This window comes from Pristiophorus japonicus, chromosome 14, assembly GCF_044704955.1.
Source record: "Pristiophorus japonicus isolate sPriJap1 chromosome 14, sPriJap1.hap1, whole genome shotgun sequence".
Taxonomy (NCBI): domain Eukaryota; kingdom Metazoa; phylum Chordata; class Chondrichthyes; family Pristiophoridae; genus Pristiophorus; species Pristiophorus japonicus.
The window spans coordinates 75,935,402-75,953,476 of NC_091990.1; the positions used below are offsets into that span (position 1 = coordinate 75,935,402).

General features: G+C 44.4%; 1 protein-coding gene across 1 annotated transcript in view; it reads right to left on the bottom strand.

The window, feature by feature from the left end:
* LOC139279611 (mucin-6-like) overlaps window positions 1-18,075 on the bottom strand; it is an 838,525-nt gene that overhangs the window by 230,344 nt on the left and 590,106 nt on the right. Inside the window, exons 28-30 of the mRNA XM_070898726.1 lie at window positions 10,051-10,191; window positions 9,630-9,692; window positions 7,982-8,008 (exon numbers count right to left, since the gene is read on the bottom strand). Of these exons, the coding sequence (XP_070754827.1) occupies window positions 7,982-8,008; window positions 9,630-9,692; window positions 10,051-10,191 (231 nt within the window). The remainder of the gene's footprint in view (window positions 1-7,981; window positions 8,009-9,629; window positions 9,693-10,050; window positions 10,192-18,075) is intronic.

The window sequence follows — 18,075 nt, forward strand, 5'->3', positions numbered from 1 at the left end:
CTGGCTGCTGGTGGGTGTTGGAGACCTCCTGCTGTTGCATCCTCGGGCTCATTCACCTTCCTCCTCTTCATGTCATGGATAGTTCTATCGCCAACAGTAGCTCTCCAAAGGCATGAAAAAGGTACCACTATCATCAAACTCTCCCAGTGCTGTGCTGTCGGGAACCCTCCGTTCCCAGGACTAGTCAAAGCAGCAGAATTGTTATGTAAAGACGCCGATTGACTGCTCTGTTTGAGCTGTGATTGATGTTGCTTCTGATCTCTGCTGGAAACCTATGCTTTCAACGAGGCAAGTGTGTAGTGGACAGCAGCCAACATCTGATGCGTTACTCCTCGTCAGAGAGAGGGGAGAGTTAGATTGTAGCGTGATGTAGGCACATACCGTTATCAACCAGTACCGCTGCTTTCAAACCAGATGGACATTAGAGGAGCGAAATCCTTTGCAGTACATGAAACGGCCAGGCTCACTGGCAGGAGCCCTGATCGTCATGTGTGCAGTTAATGGTGCCCTGCACTTGTGGGACGACTGGTCTCCAGTCGTCTTGGGTAATCCTTGCCACTGGACCAAGACCTTGCTCTGTCAAGCCCGTGTAGTGGCTGGTGTGCAACGGTCACCAAACGTTAAAAAAATCCACACACAGGCATCTTCCACCCCTTCAGGATGTAGTTCTGGATCTGGAATATTAGGTCCTTCATTGAAATACCTGTGAACTCATCCTTTTTTGGCGTGGAAGCAAGTCATCCTTGAGACGATGATGATGACGATGATGCACTTGTGGGAATATTGCAATTGTTGCAAGCCCCACAGCCCTTTCCCGCAGGCTCCTGAAATCTATGAGAATTCCATGGAATTACATAGGGGGGAACTTTAACCCCCCAAAACAGGTGGATTGGAGTCGGTTGGGAGATTAAAGTGTTAAAAATCTGAATCCTGACTGCAACCCACCTCCAACCTGCTCACTTCTGGTTTTAATGGAGGCAGGACGGAGGGTGGGCATCCAAGCTGCTTCCAGGAGGCAGGTTAGCACTTTAAATATGAGGATGAGACTGGAAGATTCGGATTGAACCTGTTGTGCAGGTTTATTTGTGGCTGACCGGGGTTCCCTGGCCTCGGGATTCCCGGCAGCTGCAGAGAGGCAAAGACAGACTCAGGGAGCAATCCTTGCAGGCCATGAGGAACAGAGGGTGGTGTTACAACTTCCAGGCAGCGAACCCGTCCATGATGTCACAAGGGGCGGAGTTACAACTCCACAGCGTGTGGAGAAACCCAGACTTCCGGGTTTCCCGCGTTCTACTGCACCCCTGCGCCCTCCCCCTCCTCCTGGCAAATTCTGCCAATAGAATAAACAACACAGAAATAAATCATTCAGCCCAACTGGTCTATGTGAGTTTTTATACACCACACGAGCCTTCTTCCACGTCAATGAACTCTTTCCACCTTTCCCCCATATCCTGTTTCCTTCTCCCTCAGGTATGGATCAAGCCTCCCCTTAAATATGTCAGTGCTTCAACCATTCCCTGCGGCAGAGTTCCACATTCTGAGCACCATCTGTGTAACTAACTCTATTATCATCCGTTAGTAGCAATCTTATATTTATTTATTGACAGTCATATTTAGTTAGTGGCGATCTTATATTTATTTAGTGTCAACGTTAAAGTTAATTTGTGGCTATCATATTTCGGCCCACTTGTTTTGGACTCACCCACAAGTGCAAACAGTTTCTGTACACGACCCTTCATCATTTTGAAGAGCTCTGTCTAGTCTCCTCTCAGTCTTCCCTTTTCCAGAGACAAGAGCCCCAGCCAGCTCAGCCTTTCCTGATAGCTGCACCCTCTCAAATCTGGTGACATTCTTGTAAATCTTGCCCGTACTTTCTCCAGCGCTTCTATATCCTTTTTGTAGTATAGAGACCAGAACTGCATCCAGTTCTCAATGTGTGGTCCAACCAAGGTTCAATATAAATGTAATATCATCTCCCTGCTTTTGTATTTTATTCCTCTAAAAATTAACATTCTTGTTTGCACTCTTTATGGCCTTATCAAGTCGTGTTGCCATCTTTAGTGATTTACTTATCTGTATTCCCAGATTTTTTACTCCTCTGCCTGAACGCCTGAGTCGGGAGTCCATGAGTTCGGCGAGAGGCCTATAAAGGCCGCGAGGTCGGGAGGTGCGTCGCTGAGTCGGGAGCAGCGTGAGTTCGGCGAGAGGCCTATAAAGACCGCGAGGTGCGTCGCTGAGTCGGGAGCAGCATGAGTTCGGCGAGAGGCCTATAAAAGCGTGGCTTGTGCAGCTGCAGGGAAAAGGCAAAAAAGAAGTAGAAAGAAATAGAAAGGTGACGTCACAGCCAAGGGGGTAAGTGATTGGCTGGTGATTGGTAAGTAGTTTTTCTTTTTTCTCTTCTATATCAGTAAGTAACATTTAGCATTGTTGTTGCCAATTTAAGTTAATCTAAGGGTTAAGTCTTGGCAGGAGAGCTCGGACACGTGTTATGCTCCTCCTGTACTATGTGGGAAATCAGGAACGCCTCTGGTGTACTACTGTTTGGTGGTCTGTACACAACTCCCACAAGCGTTTTCTGCCCCTTGGTATTCCGTAGCTCCATCCATACCGATTCCACATCATCCAAGCTAATGTCCTTTCTTACTATTGCATTAATTTCCTCTTTAACCAGCAACGCCACCCCGCCTACTTTTCCTTTCTGTCTATCCTTCCAAAATGTTGAATACCCTTGGATGTTGAGTTCCCAGCCTTGGTCACCCTGGAGCCATGTCTCCGTGATGCCAACCACATCGCATCCGTTAACTGCTAATTCGTCCACCTTATTCCGAATACTCCTCGCATTGAGGCACAGAGCCTTCAAGCTTGCCTTTTTAACACACTTAGACCCTTTAGAATTTTGCTGCAAAGTGGCCCTTTTTGTTTTTTGCCTTGGGTTTCTCTGCCCTCCACTTTTACGCATCTCCTTTCTGTCTTTTGCTTCTGTCTCCATTTTGTTTCCCTGTGTCTCCCTGCATTGGTTCCCACCCACCTGCCATATTAGTTTAACTCCTCACCAACAGCATTAGCAAACACACCTCCGAGGACATTGGTTCCGGTCCTGCCCAGGTGCAGACCGTCCGGTTTGTACTGGTCCCACCTCCCCCAGAACCGGTCCCAATGTCCCAGGAATTTGAATCCCTCCCTGCTACACCACTGCTCAAGCCACGTATTCATCTGAGCTATCCTGCAATTCCTACTCTGACTAGCACGTGGCACTGGTAGCAATCCCGAGATTACTACTTTTGAGGTCCTACTTTTTAATTTAGCTCCAAGCTCCTTAAATTCGTCTCGTAGGACCTCATCCCATTTTTGACCTATATCGTTGGTACCAATGTGCACCACGACCAATGGCTGTTCACCCTCCCTTTTCAGAATGTCCTGCACCCGCTCCGAGACATCCTTGACCCTTGCACCAGGGAGGCAACATACCATCCTGGAGTCTCGATTGCGGCCGCAGAAACGCCTATCTATTCCCTTTACAATTGAATCCCCTATCACTATCACTCTCCCACTCTTTTTCCTGCCCTCCTATGCAGCAGAGCCAGCCACGGTGCCATGAACTTGGCTGCTGCTGTTCCCCCCTGATGAGTTATCCCCCTCAACAGTACTCAAAGTGGTGTATCTGTTTTGGAGGGAGATGACCGCAGGGGATCCCTGCACTACCTTCCTTGCACTGCTCTTCCTGTTGGTCTTCCATTCCCTATCTGACTGTGGACCCTTTACCTGCGGTCAGACCAACTCACTAAACGTGCTATTCACATCATTCTCAGCATCGTGGATGCTCCAGAGTGAATCCACCTTCAGCTCCAATTCCGCAACGCGGTTCGTCAGGAGCTGGAGGCGGATGCACTTCCCGCACACGTAGTAGTGATGTTGGGGAGGGCATCAAACAGGAAATTAGGGGTGCATGCAATAAAGGTGCAGCTGTTATCATGGGTGACTTTAATATTGATTGGGCAAACCAAACTGGAAACAATACGGTGGAGGAGGGTTTCCTGGAGTGCATAAGGGATGGTTTTCTCGACCAATATGTCGAGGAACCAACTAGGGGGGTGGCCATCTTAGACTGGATGTTGTGTAATGAGAGAGGATTAATTAGCAATCTCATTGTGCGAGGCCCCTTGAGGAGGAGGACCATAATATGGTGGAATTCTGCATTAGGATGGAGAATGAAACAGTTAATTCAGAGACCATGGTCCAGAATTTAAAGAAGGGTAACTTTGAAGGTATGAGGCGTGAATTGGCTCGGATAGATTGGCGAATGATACTTAAGGGGTTGACTGTGGATGGGCAATGGCAGACATTTAGAGACCGCATGGATGAACTACAACAATTGTACATTCCTGTCTGGCGTAAAAACAAAAAAGGGAAGGTGGCTCAACCGTGGCTATCAAGGGAAATCAGGGATAGTATTAAAGCCAAGGAAGTGGCATACAAATTGGCCAGAAATAGCAGCGAACCCAGAGACTGGGAGAAATTTAAAACTCAGCAGATGAGGAAAAACTGTTTGATTAGGGCAGGGAAAATAGAGTACGAGAAGAAGCTTGCAGGGAACATTAAGACGGACTGCAAAAGCTTCTATAGATATGTAAAGAGAAAAAGGTTAGTAAAGACAAACGTAGGTCCCCTGCAGTCAGAATCAGGGGAAGTCATAACGGGGAACAAAGAAATGGCAGACCAATTGAACAAGTACTTTGGTTCGGTATTCACTAAGGAGGACACAAACAACCTTCCGGATATAAAAGGGATCAGAGGGTCTAGTAAGAAGGAGGAACTGAGGGAAATCCTTATTAGTTGGGAAATTGTGTTGGGGAAATTGATGGGATTGAAGGCCGATAAATCCCCAGGGCCTGATGGACTGCATCCCAGAGTACTTAAGGAGGTGACCTTGGAAATAGCGGATGTATTGACAGTCATTTTCCAACATTCCATTGACTCTGGATCAGTTCCTATGGAGTGGAGGGTAGCCAATGTAACCCCATTTTTTAAAAAAGGAGGGAGAGAGAAAACAGGGAATTATAGACCGGTCAGCCTGACCTCAGTAGTGGGTAAAATGATGGAATCAATTATTAAGGATGTCATAGCAGTGCATTTGGAAAGAGGTGACATGATAGGTCCAAGTCAGCATGGATTTGTGAAAGGGAAATCATGCTTGACAAATCTTCTGGAATATTTTGAGGATGTTTCCAGTAGAGTGGACAAGGGAGAACCAGTTGATGTGGTATATTTGGACTTTCAGAAGGCTTTCAACAAGGTCCCACACAAGAGATTAATGTGCAAAGTTAAAGCACATGGGATTGGGGGTCGTGTGCTGACGTGGATTGGGAACTGGTTGGCAGACAGGAAGCAAAGAGTAGGAGTAAATGGGTACTTTTCAGAATGGCAGGCAGTGACTAGTGGGGTACCGCAAGGTTCTGTGCTGTGGCCCCAGCTGTTTACATTGTACATTAATGATTTAGACGAGGGGATTAAATGTAGTTTCTCCAAATTTGCAGATGACACAAAGTTGGGTGGCAGTGTGAGCTGCGAGGAGGATGCTATGAGGCTGCAGAGTGACTTGGATAGGTTAGGTGGGTGGGCAAATGCATGGCAGATGAAGTATATTGTGGATAAATGTGAGGTTATCCACTTTGGTGGTAAAAACAGAGAGACAGACTATTATCTGAATGGTGACAGATTAGGAAAAGGGGAGGTGCAACGCAACCTGGGTGTCATGGTACATCAGTCATTGAAGGTTGGCATGCAGGTACAGCAGGTGGTTAAGAAAGCAAATGGCATGTTGGCCTTCATAGCGAGGGGATTTGAGTACTGGGGCAGGGATGTGTTACTACAGTTGTACTGGGTCTTGGTGAGGCCACACCTGGAGTATTGTGTACAGTTTTGGTCTCCTAACTTGAGGAAGGACATTCTTGCTATTGAGGGAGTGCAGCGAAGGTTCACCAGACTGATTCCCGGGATGGCGGGACTGACATATCAAGAAAGACTGGATCAACTGGGCTTGTATTCACTGGAGTTCAGAAGAATCACATGGGATCTCATAGAAACGTTTAAAATTCTGACGGGTTTAGACAGGTTAGATGCAGGAAGAATGTTCCCAATGTTGGGGAAGTCCAGAACCAGGGTCACAGTCTAAAGATAAGGGGTAAGCCATTTAGGACCGAGATGAGGAGAAACTTCTTCACCCAGAGAGTGGTGAACCTGTGGAATTCTCCACCACAGAAAGTTGTTGAGGCCAATTCACTAAATATATTCAAAAATAAGTTAGATGTCGTCCTTACTACTAGGGGGATCAAGGGTTATGGCGAGAAAGCAGGAATGGGGTACTGAAGTTGCATGTTCAGCCATGAATTAATTGAATGGCGGTGCAGGCTCGAAGGGCCGAATGGCCTACTCCTGCACCTATTTTCCATGTTTCTATGTTTCTAAAAAGGATATAGAAGTGCTGGAGAAAGTACGGGCAAGATTTACAAGAATGTTACCAGATTTGAGAGGTGGCAACTATCAGGAAAGGCTGAGCTGGCTGGGGCTCTGTGTGCTAACAGAATGGTTGAAAGATGAAGACAATCTAACAAAGCAGAAATTTAGCGAGAAAACATTCTCAGAAAATCTCCTTCAACTCACTGGATAGATAGCAACGATCTATTTACAGGTGACGGCCCCTTTAAATAGCGCAGGTAATGTCTATTTCCGACCTCTATCACCTAGTATCACTAAGCAGATTCAACATTGAAAGTTCATCATGCTGAAGTAAATGAAAATGGCGTCAGAGTCCTATTGGCATCATAGGACCCCAGGTTTCATACTTTATCTCTAGCCCCCTGCATCTCAGCCCTGATCAATGGCAGTGGGCAGTCTGGCAGTGGGAATGGGGCAGTAAGTTCTGCATTTCCATTTTTATTGCACTACTACACCATTCTCGTACACAAATGGGCCCCATAATGTATACCTTCAAACTGAGGGCTGAAGAATGCCTGTATACCCTGGTGCAATTATATCCCGCCCTCTAACTGCTTCACCTATGTGTGTAATGCCACAGAAAATATTATGTTCCAGCTACCAGTACAGGCATCTCTAGATAAATACCTACCTCATGTAAGATCAATTTGATTTGAAGGGAGAATTCAAATGTACAAGGCCATGTCTTATAAGAATGACCTGTATTTAGAAAGACTTGCATTTATCTAGCCCCTTTCATGACCTCAGGACGTCCCAAAACACTTAACAGCCAATCAAACACTTTTGAAGTGTAGTCACTGTTGTAATGTAGGAAACGCGGCAGCCAATTTGCGCACAGCAAGCTCCCACAAATAGCGTTGTTTTAATGACCAGATAATCCGATTTTTAGTGATGTTGAATGAGGGATAAATATTGGCCAGGGAACCGGGGATAACTCCCCTTCTCTTCTTCGCAACAGTGCCGTGGGATCTTTTATGTTCAGCTGAGAGTGCAGACCTGACCTTGGTTTAACATTTCATTCGAAAGCTGGTACCTCCGACAGTGCAGCACTCCGTCAGTACTGCACTGCAGTGTCAGCCTAGATTTATGTGCTCAAGTCCCTGGAGTGGGACTTGAACCCACAACCTTCTGACTCAGAGGCGAGAGTGCTACCCACTGAGCCACACTATTTAAAAAGAAGCCTAACATTTAAAAGAAAAATTACATTGCAGCACGAAATGTAACCTTATTTTTGACAACGACACTAAATTTTGTAGTGTAACTCTGGTTAAAGATCAAAATTAACTTTGAAGTGGGACTCCTTGCTCCAGGGGGTCTCACTGTGTCAGTGCCAGATCAGGCTTGGACTCGAGATTCAGTCTGTATTTACACTAACTGCATTGGTACAGTGAAACCGTTCTACACTAATGGTACAATTATAATGTGAATGTACTCTTAATTAAGTCTTCAATACACGATATTGAAGAACATCAAAATAGTGTCCTACCTGGTAGTGTGATTACAGGAGGTTTTCCTAAGGAGATAGTTAAAGAAGCATTCAAAGCCAAGAACTTGAGACACTGGCACTTATGAAAAACAAATATCAAATTAATTCAAATGGTAACAGCTTGAAGCTGCCTGATTATAAACAGATGCTTGTGTATATTATAATTGTGCTAATCACTGCTTCAGGCAACTCCAGATAAACACCAATCTGATATAATTTGACCTGAGGAGAGAATTCGAATGTACAACACCATTTTCTATTCACTAGAATCAGAGGAGTAGTTTTTGTTTTTCCATCGCCCAGACTGTAATCTGGGGCGATTGCATGTCATTTGAAGTACCTACTTAATTTTCATCACTTTGAAAAGCTGGCGGACGGTATAAGGAGCGGGTGATCTGCCACACCAGATTATTGATCAGGCAGTGAAGACAAAAATCTATCCCATAGAATATGGCCCCAATATTAACAGGGAGGTGGGAAGGGGGCGGGGAAGGTGGCAGTTTTATGTTTAGTCCCTCAGATCCTGCCGAATTTAACATATTGTTTTTTCATTTGTGATTGCAATTTTGAATTAGTAATCAAAAATATATCTTCCTAACTGTCATCATCATAGGCAGTCCCTCGGAATCGAGGAATACATGCTTCCACTCTTAGCATGAGTTCTTAGGTGGCTGAACAGTCCAATATGAGAACCACAGTATCTCTCAGAGGTGGAACAGATAGTCATTATGAGAAAAGGTGGGTGGGGAGTCTGGTTTGCCGCATGCTCCTTCCGCTGCCTGCACTTGATTTCTGCATGCTCTCGGCGATGATACTCGAGGAGCTCAGCGCCCTCCCAAATACACTTCCTCCACTTAGGGCGGTCTATGGCCAGGGACTCCCAGGTGTCAGTGGGGATGTTGCACTTTATCAGGGAGGCTTTGAGGGTGTCCTTGTAACGTTTCCTCTGCCTGCCTTTGGCTCGTTTGCTGTGGACAAGTTCCGAGTAGAGCGCTTGCTTTGGGAGTCTCGTGTTTGGCATGCGAACAATGTGGCCTGCCCAGCGGAGCTGATCAAGTGTACTATAGCACAGAATTCAACAACAATGAATACATAGAAATACAACAAAACAGAACATGCTATTCGGCCCAACCAATCCGAGTCAGCAATTATCCTCTTTGTGAACAAATAGTTCTAATCACATTTACCCACCTTGTTCCCAGACTTTTTAATCCCCTTTGCCTTCATCCACCTATCCAATCTACTGTCAATGTGACATAACTATTATCCCTGGAAGTGAATTCCATGGTCTCACAACTCTCTGTGTGACGGAGTTCCTCCTGCCCACTGTTGTAAATCTCTTATTTTGTATCTTTGGCCTCTCATTTTGGACCTCTCAAATACTGGAAACAATCTGCTTCTCTCTGCCCTATCCTATCCATTCAACATTCTACACAATTCTACAATATAGGTTTAATTTTAAAAAGAGATCTGGAAATATTAAACAAAAAATAACTTTTCAGCTAATTCTGTCAATGACAATGGATTCAACCCAAAATGAGTGGCACATTTATTTTTCAGTTTTAAATCAGTTTTTATTCATTTTTCTATCTCCTCGATTTTAAATAGTCATTTTTTAAACCAAGAAATGTGAAGACTCTTGACTTACCACATGATACACAGCGCTTTAAGTCTTCATTAAAGAACTCATCTTTACCACAAATGTAGCAACCTTTAAAAAAAGATCAGGTTTGATAACTTGCTGCAGATTGTTGAAACATTTAACTATGCGTAGTTACAAGGAACAAATTTCACTACTCAAGTAGCAATCTATAAATCAGTTTGTACATTAACATTTAACCTATTAAAATTACATATCAAATATAAATTGGTTTACATGTAATACTCCTACTATTGCATGTAAAAATATTCAATACCTGATGATATTAATTTAAGTTCAAAAACTAATGAAAATCTTACTTTAACTAGGCCTCCTCTTATCTGCCTTCTTTCTAGACTTATAAGGCTTTAAGGTTCTCTAATCTTGGCTAATCATTCATCGTTACTTAACAAATAATCAATGCTCTTACCCTCTATATTGAACTTTCCAAACATATATATGTTGGCAGGGCACAAACATGGCTGATAATGCCATCTATTCGTGGTATTCCGAGCATATCCACCCATAAAAGAGTCCACCTTATGAGAGTTGATATAGTCACAGTACACCGCTGAAATAAATTGGAAATGATTCATATTCAATATTTCAGAAACAGTCTCAATTTTTCTAAAGCAAACAAACATGTCAACATTTTGGGCTGAGAATTTTATCAGAACAGATTTTTTTCAGATGCTAGAGACCTGTTGTGTATGTCCAGCACTATGTACAATATAGTCAACGTATTTACCGAGGCATACAAAAGCATGGGCCTTACACTAAACAAACATAAGACAAATGTCCTCCACCAGCCTGTCCTCGCCGTACAGCACTGCTCCCCAGTCATCAAGATCCATGGCACAGCCCTGGACACCGTGGACCATTTCCCATATCTCGGGAGCCTCTTATCATCAAAAGCAGACATCGATGAGGAGATTCAACACCGCCTCCAGTGCGCCAGCACAGCCTTTGGCTGCCTGAGGAAAAGAGTGTTCGAAGACCAGGCCCTCAAATCTACCACTAAGCTCAGGGCTGTAGTAATGCCTGCCCTCCTGTATGGCTCAGAGACATGGACCATGTACAGTAGACACCTCAAGTCGCTGGAGAAATACCACCAACAATGCTTCCGCAAGATTCTACAAATTCCCTGGGAGGACAGATGCACCAACATTAGCGTCCTCGTCCAGGCCAACATCCCCAGCATTGAAGCTCCGCTGGGCAAGCCACATTGTTCGCATGCCAGACACGAGACTCCCAAAGCAAGCGCTCTACTCGGAACTCCTTCATGACAAATGAGCCAAAGGTGGACAGAGGAAACGTTAGAAGGACACCCTCAAAGCCTCCCTAATAAAGTGCAACATCCCCACCGACACCTGGGAGTCCCTGGCCAAAGACTGCCCTAAGTGGAGGAAGTGCATCCGGGAGGGCACTGAGCACCTCGAGTCTCGTCGCCGAGAGCATGAAGAAATCAAGCGTAGGCAGCGGAAAGAGCGTGCGGCAAATCCGTCCCACCCACCCTTTCCCTTAACGACTGTCTGTCCCACCTGTGACAGGGACTGTGGCTCTTGTATTGGACTGTTCAGTCACCTAAGGACTCATTCTAAGAGTGGAAGCAAATCTTCCTCGATTCTGATGATGATGATGATTATGTCCAGCATAACCTGTTTTATTTTGAGATTCTCAGCATTCAGGTTTATTTTATTTTTATAACTTTTTTCCCTGCACATTATTCCAAGCTCTTTCATTTTAGGCAAAATTACAAGACCAGGAAATTAAGGAAATTACTAAAGTGCTATTTTAAAGTTTGCTGTGGATGTCTGTACAGATTTACATTATCAGCCTGAAAAAAATACAATATTAATTCAAGAACAACATGCTTTTAATCAAGAGATAGTTTAGTTATGACTGTTAATCCTTTTATGAATAAACTGGCACATATGTACACAGTAAAGTACAATATAGTCTTTAAAATGTGCTTAACTCAAATAGTTTGTTAATTTGATTTGTAATCTAAAGATAAAATGCATTCCAATGAAATTGCATTGATAGTCTGTGTTTTAATTCATATCCTTCAATTTGAATTAATAGGTAATTCGAGTTCCGATTCTGATCGTGTGGCAACCCGCATAGCAGCAGTGGTAGTCCATTTAACCCCTCGAGTTTTTGGCTCTCATCCATTAAACCTTTGATTTGCATAATTTCTATCAATCAATCTCAAATTTAAAATTAACAATTGCCATTTGTGGAAAAGTTCTACCACCTTGTGTGTATAGAAGTGTTTCCTAACTTCACTCCTGAAAGACCTGGCTTTAATTTTTAGACTATCCCCCTAATCCTAGACTTCCCAACCACGTACATAGTTTCTCTCTATATACCCTATCAGTTCCTTTAATATCTTGAAAGCTTCGATCAAATCACCCCTTAATCTTCTAAATTCCAGGGAATACAACCTTATTTTGTGTAATCTCTCCTCGTAATTTAACCCTTGTAGTCAAGGTATCACTCTGGTAAATCTACACTGCATTCCTTCCAAGGTCAATATATCCTTCCGAAGGTGTGGTGCCCAGAACTGCTCACTGTACTCCAGTCTAACCAGGGCTTTGTATAGCAGCAGCACAACTTCTACCCCGTTGTATTCAAGTCCTCTAGATATAAAGCCCAGCATTCCTTTTGCCTTTTTGATTATATTCTGTTGAATGGCATAGCAGGCTCGTATGGCCTACTCCTGCTCCTAATTCTTATGTTCTTAATTCTTATCGTAATGTATGCACCTAAGAGTATGCTCACAGGTTTGTCGAGTTGTTAGGTTGGGAGTGGTTTAGCCAGTCACGTGATGTTCACAAGACTCAATAAAACCTTAGCCAGTTGGGTTTGGGGGATCCACGAAAAGGCAGGTGGATGAACTGGTAATGTGTGGTGTGATTGTTAAACATTTGCTAATAAACCAAGTCGTTCTTAAGCAAAGAACCCATGAAGCAAATACGTTACAGTTATGTCCATAACATTTTAATAATCTATGTGCATGGACCTCCAAGTCTCTTTGAGCCTCCACTGTTCCAGCTTTTCACCATTTAGAAAGTACCTTTTCTATCCTTCTTATGTCCAAGGTAGATGACCTACATTTTGCCTACATTGCAATCCATTTGTCACATTTTTGCCCACTCAGGGCAGTTGGGAGGCGGGAGTTTGTGAGGCGAGTGGCCTACAAAAGGCCCAACAGTTCGAGGAGAGCATCAGCAGTCAGGAGGCGGGAGTTCGCGAGGCGAGTAGCCTACAAAAGGCCCAACAGTTCGAGGAGAGCGTCAGCAGTCAGGAGGCGGGAGTTCGCGAGGCGAGTAGCCTACAAAAGGCGAGCTGGTGCTGCTGCAGCAGGGAGAGAAGGCAAAAAAGAAGTAGAAAGAAATCGAAAGGTGACGTCACAGCCAAAGGGGTAAGTGATTGGCTGGTGATTGGTGAGTAGCTTTTCTTTTTTATTTTCTTTATCAGTAAGTAACATTTAGCATTGTTGTTGCCAAATTAAGTTTGTCTAGGGGTTAAGTCATGGCAGGACAGCTCGGTCACGTGTTATGCTCCTCCTGTACTATGTGGGAAGTCAGGGACGCTTCCAGTGCGGGAAGTGTGCGGGAAGTGTATCCGCCTGCAGCTCCTGACGGACCGCACTGCGGCACTGGAGCTGCGGTTGGATGAACTCTGGAGCATCCACGATGCTGAGAATGATGTGAATAGCACGTTTAGCGAGTTGGTCTTACCGCGGTAAAGGGTACACAGCCATATAGTACCAACAGAAAGAGCAGTGCAAGGAAGGTAGAGCAGGAGTCCCCTGCGGTCATCCCCCTGCAAAACAGATACACCGCTTTGAGTACTGTTGAGGCGGATGACTCATCAGGGGGAGCGGCAGCAGCCAAGTTCATGGCACCGTGACTGGCTCTGTTGCACAGGAGGGCAGGAAAAAGAGTAGGAGAGCTATAGTGATAGGGGATTCGATTTTAAGGGGAACAGATAGGCCACAACTGAGACTCCAGGATGGTATGGTGCCTCCCTGGAGCAAGGGTCAAGGATGTCTCGGAGCGGCTGCAGGACATTCTGAAAAGGGAGGGTGAACAGCCAGTTGTCGTGGTGCATATAGGTACCAACAATATAGGTTAAAAAACGGGATGAGGTCCTACAAGATGAATTTAGGGAGCTAGGAGCTAAATTAAAAAGTAGGACCTCAAAAGTAGTAATCTCAGGATTGCTATCTGTGCCACGTGCTAGTCAGAGTAGGAATCGCAGGACAGCTGAGATGAATACGTGGCTTAAGGAATGGTGCAAAAGGGAGGGATTCAAATTCCTGGGACATTGGAACCGGTTCTGGGGGAGGTGGGACCAGTACAAACCGGACGTTCTGCACCTAGGCAGGACCGGAACCAATGTCCTAGGGGTAGTGTTTGCTAGTGCTGTTTGGGAGGGGCTAAACTAACATGGCAGGGGGATGGGAACCTATGCAGGGAGACAGAGGGAAATAAAATGGAGGTAGAAGCAAAAGATAGAAAGGAGAATAGTAAAATTGGAGGGCAGAGAAACCCAAGGCAAAAATCAAAAAGGGCCACATTATAGCAAAATTCGAAAAAGACAAGCCTGAAGACTCTGTGCCTGAATGCGAGGAATATTCGGAATAAGGTGGACGAATTAACTGCGCAGACAGCAGTTAACGGGTATGACGTAATTGGCATCACAAAGACATGGCTCCAGGGTGACCAAGGCTGGGAACTTAACATCCAGGGGTATTCAACATTTAGGAAGAATAGGCAGAGAGGAAAAGGAAGCGGGGTGGCATTGCTGGTTAGGGAGGAAATTAATGCAATAGTAAGGAGGGACATTAGCCTGGATGATGTAGAATCGGTATGGGTGGAGCTACGGAATACCAAACGGTAGAAAACGCTAGTGGGAGTTGTGTACAGACCACCAAACAGTAGTAGTGAGGTTGGGGACAGCATCAAACAAGAAATTAGGGATGTGTGCAATAAAGGTACAGCAGTTATCATGGGCGACTTTAATCTACATATAGATTGGGCTAACCAAACTGGTAGCAATGCGGTGGAGGAGGATTTCCTGGAGTGTATTAGGGATGGTTTTCCAGACCAATATGTCGAGGAACCAACTAGAGAGCTGGCCATCCTAGACTGGGTGTTGTGTAATGAGAAGGGACTAATTAGCAATCTTGTGCGAGGCCCCTTGGGGAAGAGTGACCATAATATGGTAGAATTCTTTATTAAGATGGAGAGTGACACAGTTAATTCAGAGACTTAGGGTCCTGAACTTAAGGAAAGGTAACTTCGACGGTATGAAACGTGAATTGGCTAGAATAGACTGGCAAAGGACACTTAAAGGGCTGACGGTGGATAAGCAATGGCAAACATTTAAAGATCACATGGATGAACTTCAGCAATTGTACATCCCTGTCTGGAGTAAAAATAAAACAGGGAAGGTGGCTCAACCGTGGCTAACAAGGGAAATTAAGGATAGTGTTAAAACCAAGGAAAAGGCATATAAATTGGCTAGAAAAAGTAACAAACCTGAGGACTGGGAGAAATTTAGAATTCAACAGAGGAGGACTAAGATTTTAATTAAGAGGGGGAAAATAGAGTACGAGAGGAAGCTTGCAGGGAACATAAAAACTCTCTGCAAAAGCTTTTATAAATATGTGAAGAGAAAAAGATTAGTGAAGACAAACGTAGATCTCTTGCAGTCAGATTCATGTGATTTTATAATGGGGAACAAAGAAATGGCAGACCAATTGAACAAATACTTCGGTTCTGTCTTCACAAAGGAAGACAGAAATAACCTTCCGAATGTACTAGGGGACAGTGGGTCGAGTGAGAAGGAAGAACTGAAGGATATCCTTATTCGGTGGGAATTTGTGTTCGGGAAATTGATGGGATTGAAGACTGATAAATCCCCAGGGCCTGATAGTCGCATCCCAGAGTACTTAAGGAAGTGGCCCTAGAAATAGTGGATGCATTGGTGATCGTTTTCCAACAACTATTGACTCTGGATCAGTTCCTGTGGACTGGAGGGTAGCTAATGTAACACCACTTTTTAAAAAGGGAGGGAGAAAGAAAACGAATAATTATAGACTGGTTAGCCTGACATCAGTAGTGGGGAAAATGTTGGAATCAATCATTAATGATGAAATAGCAGCGAATTTAGAAAGCAGTGACAGGATCGGTCCAAGTCAGCATGGATTTATGAAAGGGAAATCATGCTTGACGAATCTTCTGGAATTTTTTGAGGATGTAACTAGTAGAGTGGACAAGGGAGAACCAGTGGCTGTGGTGTATTTAGACTTTCAAAAGGCTTTTGACAAGGTCCCGCACAAGAGATTGGTGTGCAAAATCAAAGCGCATGGTATTGGGGCTAATGTACTGACATGGATAAAGAACTGGTTGGCAGACAGGAAGCAGAGAGTCGGGATAAACGGGTCCTTTTCAGAATAGCAGTCAGTGACTAATGGAGTGCCGCAGGGCTCAGTACCGGGACCCCAGCTATTTACAATATACATTAACGATTGAGATGAAGGAATTGAGTGTAATATCTCCAAGTTTGCAGGTGATACTAAACTGGGTGGCGGTGTGAGCTGTGAGGAGGACGCTAAGAGGCTGCAGAGTGACTTGGACAGGTTAGGTGAGTGGGCAAATGCATGGCAGATGCAGTATAATGTGGATAAATGTGAGGTTATCCATTTTGGCGGCAAAAACACGAAGGCAGAATATTATCTGAATGGCGGCAGATTAGGAAAAGGGGAGGTGCAATGAGACCTGGGTGTCTTGGTTCATCAATCATTGAAAGTTAGCATGCAGGTACAGCAGGCAGTGAAGAAGGCAAATGGTATGTTGGCCTTCATAGCTAGGGGATTTGAATATCGGAGCAGGGAGGTCTTACTGCAGTTGTACAGGGCCTTAGTGAGGCCTCACCTGTAATATTGTGTTCCGTTTTGGTCTCCTAATCTGAGGATGTGCGTTCTTGCTATTGAGGGAGTACAGAGAAGGTTCACCAGACTGATTCCAGGGACGGCTGGACTGTCATATGAGGAGAGACTGGATCAACTGGGCCTTTATTCGCTGGAGTTTAGAAGGATGAGACGGGATCTCATAGAAACGTATAAGATTCTGACGGGACTGGACAGGTTAGATGCGGGAAGAATGTTCCCGATGTTGGGGAAGTCCAGAACCAGAGGACACAGTCTTAGGATAAGAGGTAGGCCATTTAGGACTGAGATGAGGAGAACCTTCTTCACTCAGAGAGTTGTTAACTGTGGAATTCTCTGCCGCAGAGAGTTGTTGATGCCAGTTCATTGGATATATTCAAGAGGGAGTTAGATATGGCCCTTATGGCTAAGGGGATCAAGTCATATGGAGGGAAAGCAGGAAAGGTGCACTGAGGGAATGATCAGGCATGATCTTATTGAATGGCGGTGCAGGCTCGAAGGGCCGAATGGCCTACTCCTGCACCTATTTTCTATGTTTCTATGTTTCTATTGATATCGCTTTGTAATGTTATGCTTCCATCTACTGCTTGCAATGCTGCCTATCTTTGTGTCATCGGCAAACTTGGATATGTGGCTCTCTATCCCATCATCTAAGTCATTAATATATCTTAGGTGAATAGTTGAAGGCCCAACACAGATACCCGTCACATCCAGCCAATTAGAGGGCCTGCCGATTATCCCTACTTTCTGTCTCCTGCCGCTCAACCAATTTCCTAATCAGGTTAATAATAGTTCAAGCCTTCAACTTTAGCAAGCAGTGTCTTATGAGGGATTTTATCAAATGCCTTGTGGAAGTCCACATAAATAACATCTATAGACATTCCCCTGTTCACTACTTTAGTCATCTCTTCAAAAAATTCGACCTAGTTTGTCAGGCATGACCTGCCCTTTACAACTCCGTGCTGGCTCTCTCTTCAAAGTGTTCAGTCACTCCATCCTTAATTATAGACTCTAGTCATTTCCTGACAACAGATGTTCAGCTAAATGGTCTATAATTCTCTGGTTTCCCTCCCTCACCTTTCTTAAATAGCAAAGTTACATGTACAATTTTCCAATCAAAAGGAACAGTTCCCAAATCAAGAGAACTTTAAAGCTTATAGTTAGGGCATTTGCAATGTTCTCACCTCATTCCTTTAAAACACTGGGATGGATGCTTTGTACGCTTTTTCTTCTAGTTTTATGTTGTCCTTACCTCTTTAGTTGTCCATGGCTGTTTTTTTGGCAAATAGAGTTCTTGCCCCTTAGGGGTATAAACTGATTCTGTATCACATTAAATTATTTTTTTGAACACCTCCCACTGATCATCTGCCATTTTACCGATGAACTGATTTGCCCAGTTTACTGTGAGCAGTCTCTGCCTCATCACATTGAAGTCGGCCTTACCCAACTCTAGAATCTCAGTTGCTGTTTCATGTTTCTCCCTTTCAAACA